The sequence below is a fragment of the Staurois parvus genome, unplaced genomic scaffold, assembly GCF_062004578.1.
Source record: "Staurois parvus isolate SC_StPar_1 unplaced genomic scaffold, SC_StPar_1.0 ptg000183l, whole genome shotgun sequence".
Lineage (NCBI taxonomy): Eukaryota > Metazoa > Chordata > Amphibia > Anura > Ranidae > Staurois > Staurois parvus.
Window position 1 is genome coordinate 9,003,976 of NW_028317979.1, and position 12,488 is coordinate 9,016,463.

Sequence of the window (12,488 nt, forward strand, 5' to 3'; positions counted from 1 at the left end):
TATTATTCATTGCTCCCAGAGTAACAAGTGTGATATGCTGGTTTGTTTAACAATCAGCATATTACTCTGGTGAGTTCTATTTAACCATTTTTGGTGGTGAATTCACTTGGTGATTAATTATTTTGGACATTATTGATTATTTGAACTTTTGGACTTTTTTGTTTTTGCTGGATTTTACTTTGATTTATAATATTTTTTCTTATTGTTTTGTCACATTTTTTGTTACACTTTTGTATGTATTTAAGCGCAACCTATTTTTTTTAAGTGAAACTTTGTATGGAAGTAAGAAGAAAGAAGCGCCTCTAAGTACAATATAAGATGATATTTATTGACAAACAATGTAGAACCACTCGCATTGTGTAAAATCAAAGTAAGCTCAATTGAGTAGGTGGATGGCTGTGTCCTTGCCATGTCAGCCACGTCCGCACTGAGAAGACCGTATATGTGTCAGGGTTGCCAGCCAGCCTGTGTAGTCTTTCTAAAGATGGCGTTTGGAACGCACCTTGGAGCGCGACGTCGGCGTCAGCGTGATGACGTGTGTGGACCAGCATTCACTTCCTGGTCCATGGTTGGTACTTCCGCCTGGCAGTACTAGGGTTGTTGGTTTGAATCCCAACCACGGCACCACCTGCCTGGAGTTTGCATGTTCTCCCTGTGCCTGCATGGGCTTCCTCCGGCAACTCTGGTTTCCTCCCCCACACAAAAGACATGCTGGTAGGTGAACTGGCTCCTGTCTAAATTGGCCCTAGTATGTGTATGTATGAATGTGAGTTAGGGACCGTAAATTGTATGCCCCTTGAGGGTTAGGGACTGATGTAAATGTACAATATTTATGTAAAGCGCTGCGTAAATTTACAGCGCTATATAAGTACCTGAAATAAATAAATAAGGTACAGCAAACAGTTTTTTTCCTTATAGGATAAAGGTTTTATATACATTAATAAAATGGATCATTTTAAACACCCGTCAGTGACAGTGGTTTGTCTCATCTCTGTAACCTCAAGGCAGCTTGTTTTTTTTATTGAAAAACAACAGAGTTATTGGCTGGATCACCAGATAAAAATAAAGGAAAGAAAGCCTAAAAAAAGAAAATGAATGCAGCCATCACATCTAAGCATTGGTAAGCTGCAATATAATAAATGTTGCTTATGGGTTTAATACTGCTTTAACATTCCAACGTGAAAAATGATGGAGTCTGACCTATTTGCAGAATGCTAGTTTCCTGGCTATCACCCTGTTGCTTTGCGTTCAATGGTGTCTGAATATGCTTTTTTTACATTTTCTCAGACAAACATTAGATTAGGGTTATTGTTGCCTTGGGTGATGAAGCACAAGCAAAGTATATAGAGGCTGGGTTACTACCCATGGCCCCCAAAATTTGCCCCAGAACAGGACTGATATTTTTTTTTACTAGAATTCAGGCCTGAGTCATCTTTAGACATGGAGAATGTGACCTGGATAACCCTAAACAGGTGGTAATCCTTAGAAGGTGATTTTAGATTTGAAAAGACAGACCCTCACTGATAATAACCACACATACCATTCCTCCTTAACACTGACTGACCACTGACTTGCCCTGTTGTTTACAAGTGGCAGCTATTTATATGAACATTTCTGGCATTCTATAAGTAACAAGTGCAGAATGTTCCTAAACCTGTTAGTTTATTTCCAAAGCCACATATTTTCCCAGTCTGAGTCTTGTGATTTCTCAAAGCTGCTTGTTGATGAGAACAAACCTTTCAGTGACGGATGGGGGTGTTAGGTACAGACGCTGTACAGCACTTTCGGGTTTTTTTCTTTCACTGTAAAATATAGACCAGGACGCAAGCTGGCTGATGTGATCATGAAATGCATCTCAGAGCACAATATAGCTAGATGAACAGAAACATTTAAAAGGTAAACCTACACCACAGTAAACAGCCGGATAGTGTGACATGCAGTGCTGGGACATGGTCATCCAGCGCCCAGGGCAAAGATACCAAAATGTGACCCCCTCCCTTCATGATGTGCAGGCTCAGCTGTCACTTGTCAAAATCAATCTGCAGCTCCTGATCTATCAGTCAGGTTTTGCACTGACTTGAAACTGTACAGTTTTTCCAATGCAGTCCCACCACAAGATGCAGGAAGGAAGGGGAGAGAGAACACAGCCTGCACTGCCTCCCAGCTCTCTCCTTTGCACTCCCAGCTCTGATCTGACGGGTATAGTGGTGCAGCTGTCACTACTCCTGTCAGTCTTCTAACAAAAGGAAGGTGCCCCCATCCCTACAGTAAACCATTGCATCCAAGGTAGTCGCCCAGGACTCACAAACATTTTAGGGTCAATTAAGCCAATTAATCTACCAGCATGTCTTTGAAGTGTGGGAAGAAACCAGAGCACCCAGAGGAAACCCACACAAGCACACGGAGAACATGCAAACTCCATGTAGATAGTGTCCTGATTGGGTTTGGGACAGTACATAGAGCCATCAGATGAAGTTCGGTCTATTGCGGAAAAATGTATACAGTGTACAATTCTCTGCTCCATTGCATTGTGAATAGGGCACATAGAAAAACAATTGTTTTGTGTGTGCCCTTCTGGTGACTGGCATTGATTTGTTGCAGAAAAACACCAGTCACCACACCTAGTGTGAACAAGCCCTTAATCTAAAACATTGGATTTAACAGAAGATAGTCTGCTTATGTATTTTCTCATAATATACTTGGTAAATTTTATGGTATCCTGGGGCACATTTTAGTATCAAACATGGCAGTATCATGGTGGTATAGTAGGAGATTAGGGTGGTATAGTGGCAGGTTAGGGTATTATAGTTGCGGTATAGTGGCAGGTTAGGGTAGTATAGTTGCGGCATAGTGGCAGGTTAGGGTGGTATAGTGGCAGGTTACGGTAGTATAGTGGCAGGTTACGGTAGTATAGTGGCAGGTTATGGTAGTATAGTGGCAGGTTAGGGTAGTGTAGTGGCAGGTTAGGATAGTATAGTTACAGTATAGTGGCAGGTTAGGTTGGTATAGTTGCGGTATAGTGGCAGGTTAGGTTGGTATAGTGGCAGGTTAGTGTATTATAGATGCAGGTTAGGGTCATATAGTGGTGATATGGTGGCAGGTTAGCGGAAGGGGGAAGAGCTAGGAGCGCCAGCGGGGGACCCCAGAAGAGGAGGTTTGGGGCTGCTCTGTGCCAGACCACTCACTGCACTAGACTGGTAAGTATGATATGTTTGTTATTTTAATTTAAATAAAAAATTACCTTTACAATCACATTAACCCTTACAGTGGGAAGGGGGACCCACTGCAAGGGCACAGTTCTTTCTTCTCTGGAGTTCAGTTTTAAAATGCTCAGCACATAGGAGAGACAGACTTGGTTTTGTCACCCAAGCAACAGCTCTTCTCTCATTCAACATCTTTCCTTCAATTCACTTGGTGGTATTGGTGAATCGATAAACAGTGATCTGCTTACCAGTTTACTGTTTAGTTTGCAGAGTATTCAGCAGCCCCTTAAAATAAAAACCAAGTTTACAAGTTCCCCAGCAGGGTCGATTGGGAATCTTGCATTTAAGGCCGTAGGCACTATTCAGCAGAGAACTCCTCCCCCTGTGATGGAAGTGGCCTAAAAGATTTGTAAAAACTATTATTTTAATTTTTCCTCTCTGACTATACAAGCTGTTAAGTGGACATACACAATAAATTCTGATATTGGTCAGTGGGAAGAATGTGCACTCACACTATGTGGTCAGTGGGAAGAATGTGCACTCACACTATGTGGTCAGTGGGAAGAATGTGCCCCTTACACTATGTGGTCAGTGGGAAGAATGTGCCCCTTACACTATGTGGTCAGTGGGAAGAATGTGCCCCTTACATTATGTGGTCAGTGGGAAGAATGTGCCCCTTACATTATGTGGTCAGTGGGAAGAATGTGCACTCACACTATGTGGTCAGTGGGAAGAAGGTGCCCCTTGCATTATGTGGTCAGTGGGAAGAATGTGCCCCTTACACTATGTGGTCAGTGGGAAGAATGTGCTCCTTACACTATGTGGTCAGTGGGAAGAATGTGCCCTTACATTATGTGGTCAGTGGGAAGAATGTGCCCCTTACATTATGTGGTCAGTGGGAAGAATGTGCTCCTTACACTATGTGGTCAGTGGGAAGAATGTGCCCCTTACACTATGTGGTCAGTGGGAAGAATGTGCCCCTTACATTATGTGGTCAGTGGGAAGAATGTGCCCCTTACATTATGTGGTCAGTGGGAAGAATGTGCCCTTACATTATGTGGTCAGTGGGAAGAATGTGCCCCTTACATTATGTGGTCAGTGGGAAGAATGTGCTCCTTACACTATGTGGTCAGTGGGAAGAATGTGCCCCTTACATTATGTGGTCAGTGGGAAGAATGTGCTCCTTACACTATGTGGTTAGTGGGAAGAATGTGCCCCTTACACTATGTGGTCAGTGGGAAGAATGTGCCCCTTACACTATGTGGTCAGTGGGAAGAATGTGCCCCTTACACTATGTGGTCAGTGGGAAGAATGTGCCCCTTACATTATGTGGTCAGTGGGAAGAATGTGCCCCTTACATTATGTGGTCAGTGGGAAGAATGTGCCCCTTCCACTATGTGGTCAGTGGGAAAAATGTGCCCCTTACATTATGTGGTCAGTGGGAAGAATGTGCCCCTTACATTATGTGGTCAGTGGGAAGAATGTGCCCCTTACACTATGTGGTCAGTGGGAAGAATGTGCCCCTTACATTATGTGGTCAGTAAGAAGAATGTGCCCCTTACATTATGTGGTCAGTGGGAAGAATGTGCCCCTTACACTATGTGGTCAGTGGGAAGAATGTGCCCCTTACACTATGTGGTCAGTGGGAAGAATGTGCCCCTTACATTATGTGGTCAGTGGGAAGAATGTGCCCCTTACATTATGTGGTCAGTGGGAAGAATGTGCCCCTTCCACTATGTGGTCAGTGGGAAGAATGTGCCCCTTACATTATGTGGTCAGTGGGAAGAATGTGCCACTTGCAGTGGTGGGTAGAAAGCCATCCTTACAGATAGCTAAAATATCCTTTATGGCATATTGCTAACACTACCAAGTGGTGTTAGCCCTGGAACTTTGCAGTCACCATCCTATGGGAAGTCAAACAGCCACAGCTCATTGAACCTCTAGCAACCTCTGGAGGAACCCTGGTTAAGAATTTCTGACCTAAAGCAAGGGGCCATAACAAACTGATCTTTTTTTCTCAGTAAATAATGCAATAACAATAACAAAATACCTTTTGTATGAATGGGTGTATACGTCTTGGTGGATTCCCACTGGGGACAGAGGTCTTCCTGGTAAGAATGATTCACTTGCATTTAAGAGCTTTCTTCTTCGATGGAATCCTTCCAATTGTTCTTGGAATGATAACAATTTAATGTTAAAGTTTAACCAAAAGGTCATTTCATATCTTAAAACATTACTTTATACATATTGATATTTCTAAGTTTAGTATTGTTATCTGTTATAGATCTGTAGAAACATTCAGCTTGGTCAAGGGAAAACCGGTTTATTTGATTAAATTATATCTATTTGTTCTATCAGTAGAACTGTAGAGGAGCTTGTATTCTACAATAAGCTGATGACTGGAGAGGGGGTGTGTGTCATACTCCAAACCTATTACATAAATATAGCTTTTGAACTATTACAAACCAGTAAAATTCCTAATATTTTTACCCTTTGGTGACTGCCACTGATTAAAGTGACTGAGAGAAATTTAGAGGCTGCTGTTACTAACATTCTTCTGAAATTGCTAGTTGTCTGGATATCATATTGATCCTCTGGCCTCAAGACCTTCAGATTCACTGTCCTGGAACAAACATAAAGATCAATGAAGTCAGAGTGAATCGGAATTGCTGATCTACAGGCTTATTCTAGTTCAGTGCTATACAAAGTAATGAAGCCATCGATTCAGCATGACATCCAGGCAATTAGTATTTTCAGGCAAGATTAACAAGCCTCATACCTCCTTAGTAGAGCCTTCTTTTCACCAGGTCTAAGGTTATTGCATTGCATAAATACATAATGAATGTCTTGAATTCCTATATGCCCAACTTCCTTACATCTGGACTGGTCATAGGAGGGCCACAATTGTAAAGATGGCCATATATCTGAATTTCATCAGGAATCAGAAAACATTTTGAGCTAGAAGTGGCCCTGACGGCACCACACAGCTCAAGAAACTTTGATTAAATAAATCAACGGAGCTCAGTGAAAGTATTTTCAGATAAACAGTGACAGTATCCAGTCAGATGCAGTCAATGTTTGGGTATTCAGAAACTGCAGGAACTGAGGCTGTCTAAATACTAGCTGGCAGGGGAGATCTATTACATTTCTGTTGTTCAGCCAACGAGCTGAGCAAGAGAAATGTATGTGTATCGTACGAAAAGAAAAGACGAAATTGTACGAAAGATATATGACTCTGTGACATCACAACTCCAGTGCTCCTATACATACAGTATATAAGAAAGTGTGTTCCACCCTAGATCCATATAGCAATAGTTGAAAAAAGCACATAACCACTTTTCAGGGGGCAACAGATGGGCTCGAGGTCGCTTCCACAAATCCAGTGTTATCATCCACCAATTCATCAAAAATATATGCGTTTCCATTAAGAGGCCAGACACCTCTCTTAGCAGCTCAGTGAAGGCAAACAAATCTTGTAAAGAGATACAGTGACTGAAAAATGTTTAGCTTTGGACAGACTTCTAGGTGTAAAAGAAAATGAAAGAATCCTCTCTAATAGGATCTAGATTCACTGCTTCCTGGTCCCAACGTTCTCAGGCAATGATGGAACCGTTATATCAGCAATGTTTTTTGTATAGTTTGAGCAGTGTGGCGCTGCACTTTACTGTTAATTCAAGTGGTTATAAAGGTTCAAGGCATGAAGGAAAAAAAACTTCTGTGTGCATCAACCCAACCAGCACACCCTAATACTCCACTTGAGCCCTTCTCGATCCAGCGATGTGCAGGAGAGCAGAGACTCTCCTGGGACTCGCTTTCTTCATTGGCTGAGACAGTTGCAGGAGCCAATGGCAATGTCACTCACACTGGTACAAACAGCAACTGCCCCAACCTATAACTGTCCTTCAATGCAAAGAGCACATGGAAGGGCGACGCATGTCAGACAACAACAAAGAAAAATTCCCAGCTGAACTTACCAGCCAGTTTTCAACAAACTGAATTGTCCTGTCTAACAGTTCACATTAAAAACATAGGTTTAGTTTGCATACATTTGCAAATAAATGTGTAAACTGCAGAGGCCACTTCACAGCACTCCAGTATTATATGCAGTTCTAACTCTATGAATTTTGAGAGCCTCCATGATATGAGCACATATATGATAATGGATAGACTGAGGGCAGGTATGCCTGGAGGGAGCCCACACCTCCTTAAAGGCACAAGGGCACACTGGACACCCAGCATATAGCACAATGGCAGCGAATGTACCCAGTGCGCCCCCTCAATAGTGATGGGCCGAACACCCCCGTTTTGGTTCGTGGTCAAACATTCAAACCTACTCAAAGTTCGACCGCGAATGTCGAGCAGGGACAATTTACTGAGCGGTATCTTACGGCATCTGAGTATGTGGTAAGATGCTGCTCAGCTATTAAAATACTGCATGAGTAATAATATTAAGTTATGCAGTATTTTAGTAGTGAAACATTCTTTAATGTTTTTAACTGTCAGCTGGGTTCCCTGCTGACAGCTGAGTTTCAAAAGAATTGTCGGCATTGCCCGACAAAAAATTTAAACAAAACCGGCATGGGATCCCCCCTCCCATCCATATCAAGCCCTTTTGGTCTGGTATGGATTTTGAGGGTAACCCCCATGACAAAATTTTAAAAAAAATGGCTTGTTGGTCCCCCTCAAAATCCATACCAGACCCTTATCTGAGCATGCAGCCTGGCAGGTCAGGAAAGCAGGGGCCACCAACCCCCTTCTGAACCATACCAGGCCACATGCCCTAAAAATGGGAGGTTGCTTTGGGGCAGGGGAGCTTCCTCCCAAAGCACCCATGTTGACGGGGACAAGAGCCTCTTTTCCACAACCCCAGCTAGTGGTTCTGGGAATCTGCGCATGGGGGACTTATCAGAATCTGGAGGCACCCTTTAACAAGGGGGCCCCTCTGATCCCCCCCCCCATGTGAATGAGTATGCAATACAGCTACCCATTCACAAAAAAAAGTCTAGTGTAAAAATGACAGGAGTCTTTGACAAGTCCTTTAATAGAAACAAATATTAAAAACAAAAACCCAAAGTAGATCCGATGTCAATCACGATGCCCACCACCGACCCGAAAAAAAGAACAAAAAAAATGCTCCACTCTCAACGCTGGCTCCCAGTCATCTGACAGCTGCGCCGGGATGACAGTTCTTAAGTACTGTGATGATGTCATAAAGGGACGGGGTTACTGTCATCATGCGCTGTAATTGGCCAAAGCACTATACCTGACTTGTGGTAAGGTGCTTTGCTTCAGCCCATCACAATGCACTGTCAGGGCTCAGTGCATTGTGGGGCACGGCGGGCAAACAGTCTGCCGTACGCCCTTACTGTTCGTGTGTTCAGCAAACACACGAATGGCCAATGTTCAAGTAAAACTTACATTTGACTTGAACATAAATCCCATCACTACCCCTCAATATATATCACAGCCAGTGAGACAATGAGCACAACGGGGGGCAGGGCCGAGCCAAACTCTGTGTGTGCATGGAGATGCAGAGCAGTGGCTCGGGAGTGAGCCTGCTCGGGTGCCCTCAGAGCAAGCTGTTTGCTCTGGGGGCATTCGGCAGGAGGAAAGGGCCAGGAGGGGCACACAAGAAGAGGATCATTGCTGCTGTTTAAATCCATCCCACAGAGCAGGTATGAAATGATTGTTATTTATTTTTTTAATTGCCTTTAATATCATTTTAAGGTTGATGTGGGAACGCATGAAATGTGTCAGCAGCAGCTTGGCGGGGTGTGTTTGAGCACATTATTGTTTAGAATCACTTTAAATTTTGTAGTGGCAGCACAGGAGTCATTATTTATATAAAGCTCAGGTGTTGTCATAATTTTGCAAAAGAGTATTCTCTCACATTTAGTAAGCGAGGTAGATTCTCCTGGTACAGCAGTAAATAGCAGATTATAATTATGAATGTACAAGAAGGGAGCAAAACACTTAGCAATTGTACCGAGTTTTTACTCCAGGCATCCAGACATTGGTCTTGTACAGTGTTCTATCATCTTTACCTGTATGTAACACATGAACATCTACTTCCATCCTTACCTTCTTACTTTTACACATATCTTTACCTGTGCTCAGGATCTGGACAGTTATCAGTGTGGGTATAGAACAAGAAAAGAGATGCATAAAAAAATCAGAACTGCTTCAAAATGTAAAAGTTACACCTTGAAATGCACACAAGTATCACAGCATACCTGTCTAAGGTGTGCCTTTTATACAGGTCTAGCTGTTGTATACCAGCTCCCTGCACTGCTTGAAGTGAACCTGTGCCTGTCCCATGCAGGGCAAAGCAACAGGTTCCCTTTAATATAGCCCTTCCCACCAGCAAATACCTATTCACAGAAGCAAAGGAAAGCTCTGTATACCTTTTAAGTCCCTGAAATCATAGCTTACACAGACCTTTGGACTCCCCATGTGACAGATTGGCCCAGCTCTGTCACATGGAGTGAGTCTCTTGCTCCATCATACCCCAAATTACTCCGGCTTTCAGCCCTGTATAGATTGGCAAGGTTGTTGGAATAGTGTTCCTGTAATTTGTGCAACAACTGCATTAGTATTCAGTAGAGATATATTCTTCAACAAGTAGATGGCAGTGTTTCTAAGTTTGTATCTGCATCTATGGTATGGTATACTCTGTCTTTTCTCTGAGTAAAGTTTCCTGTTTCCTTGTTGCAGTGAAGCAGAAAAGCACATGTGGACTGCACTTTTTGTTCTGTAGGGTTATATACAGAATTTCTAACCAAAGTAACAGATGAAAGGGGAGCATATGATGGGGATATATGTGGGTTAATGCAAATCTGTTATTATCCTTGCCTAAAATCTCTCATTGCTGTAAATCTGAGGTTGTGAGAAGACCAGTTTGTGAGTCATGCAGATGAGCATTCTCACCTCTATACACTTCATGATCCTTGCTGTCTCTGACACCAAGTAAGAAGGAAATGATACCATGAAAGGAATTTAAAGTCCGACACAGAAACTGTGAGGTGTTATGAATTCTATAGATTACCTACAGTAGAAATCAAAGTGCTTTTCAGTATATCCAATATTACCTTTATTTGATTAGGCATTAAGACAGGACTGGAAATCTTTGGACTGTCCCTGGAAAGATGTCCACATTGGGAGATTTCCCTTGCCCTTCTGTACAAGTGAGAAAGTGAGAACTGAAAAATTTGAGATCTCCTTACCCATATGGAAGAAAAATATTTGAAATATATTTTAAAAATATTTTTCCCAAATATATTGACATATATTTGAAATACTACAATTTTGGCCATATTCAATATATTAAAAAAAAAAAATATATATATATATATATATATATATATATATATATATATATACACTGTATGTTGAAATGCGTTTTTATTACAAAATATATGAAAAATATTTTTAAAAATACATTTAAAATATAATGTACTAGGTGTAGTCCTAGACTCCCATCTGTACTTCCAGCCCCAGATCCAATTGCTCACACAATCATGTAGACTTCACCTCTGCAACATCCCCAAGATACGACCGTTCCTAACCCCGGAAACCACTAAGCAACTTATTCACTCTCTTATCATGTCATGCCTCGACTATTGTAACTCCCTCCTCATTGGCCTACCTCATTGCAGGCTATCCCCCTTCAGTCAATCATGAACGCTGCTGCCAGACTCATCCACCTCGCTAACCGTTCTGTATCCACCACCCCTCTCTGCCAATCCCTCCACTGGCTCCCAGTTGCCCAACGGATAAAATTGAAAACACTAACAATGACATATAAAGCCATCCACAACACTGCCCCAATTTACATAACCAATCTTATCTCTAAATATCACCCTAACCGTACACTCCGCTCCTTGCAAGACCTCCTACTCTCTAGCTCCCTAATCTCCTCCTCTCATGCTTGTCTCCAAGACGTCTCCAGGGCGTCACCCTCCTCTGGACCTCCCTACCCCAATCTATCAGACTATCACCTACTCTACTTTTACCTTACCTTACCTTTAGGAGATCACTGGAAACCTATCTCTTCAGGGAAGCCTATCCTGCCCTCTGCTAATACTGGAATCCTCTACTCTTCCAACCACTCCATCCCCCACAGTTATTACCTATTGTACCACTCACCCCTCCCTCCTAGATTATAAGCTCCAAGGAGCAGGGCCCTCAAATCCCTCTTGTATTGAACTGTATTGTTACTGTATTGTCTCCCACTATAATGTAAAGCGCTGAGCAGACCGTTGGCGCTATATAAATCCTGTATAATAATAATAATATAATGTACCGGTATGTCTTTAAAAATATAAATCTACATTTTCGGAATATATTTACAAATCTATGTAAAAATATATGTTAAAATGACTTTTTTATATGTTAAAAAAAATCTGAAGAATATATTTAAAAAATATATATCTTTTAAAATAAACTAAGACCCTATAATGTAAGTAAGCTATGTTCTGGAACTCCAGCTGAGGCAAAGCTAAAATCATATATTCTATTTCTGACAGCCAAGGAATATAGTATCAGCCAATGACTAGATCCATAGAATGAAACAAGCAAAAACACTGCACAGGGTTGAAGTAGGTCAGAGCAATGAATAGACGCATCAGCATCACCTCATCCGTCTGTAAAATATAATCTCATTACATGAGCTTATGCTTAGCAATACACTCATTTGTTAGACCTTTCTAAAGCAAGGGTTTGCATTTTATTCTGTGCACTGGAAGGCATTGGGAAGCATCTCAACAATATAGTGATTCGCAGAAAGGGAAGACTGGTAAAAGATTAGAAAAGATCTTCAAGCACATTGTCTGTTAAATTATATTGTAAGCAATAATGTCTCATGCTGTCAGAGTGCACTTACCAGACACATGCTATGTGGATTCCATTGGTAATCATCAACATAAATCCCCACCCCACTGCCCCAAAGGATACTAAACAATTTAGCAGGCTTTGAGGTTGTTCCATATGGGATGGAGATTTGTGTTGATCATTACCACTGGTCTCCACATAGCATATGATATTCAGCACTCTCTGAAAGTCTGATAAATTCTTTCTTCCAACATAATTCATCAGCCTTTCTGCTTGGAGATATTTTCCAACCATTTACCATGTCTCCTCTCTCTGAACCACCATATTCTATATTATCTAAATATTTAACTAATCATATTGAACATGATCAAATTTGAAGTGTCATCTGGTCATCAATATCTGTGGTAGGGTTGACTGTATAGTATATAAGGTGAAGGTAGCATATTAATAATCCAT

The 12,488-nt window shown here is 41.8% G+C and overlaps 1 protein-coding gene across 1 annotated transcript in view; it reads left to right on the top strand.

Moving 5' to 3' along the window:
• Positions 1-484: 484 nt before the first annotated feature.
• The window catches only part of ABCA4 (ATP binding cassette subfamily A member 4), a 259,321-nt gene continuing 247,317 nt past the window's right edge, over positions 485-12,488 (top strand). Inside the window, exon 1 of the mRNA XM_089677323.1 lies at positions 485-568. Coding sequence (XP_089533449.1) covers positions 485-568 — 84 coding nt within the window. The remainder of the gene's footprint in view (positions 569-12,488) is intronic.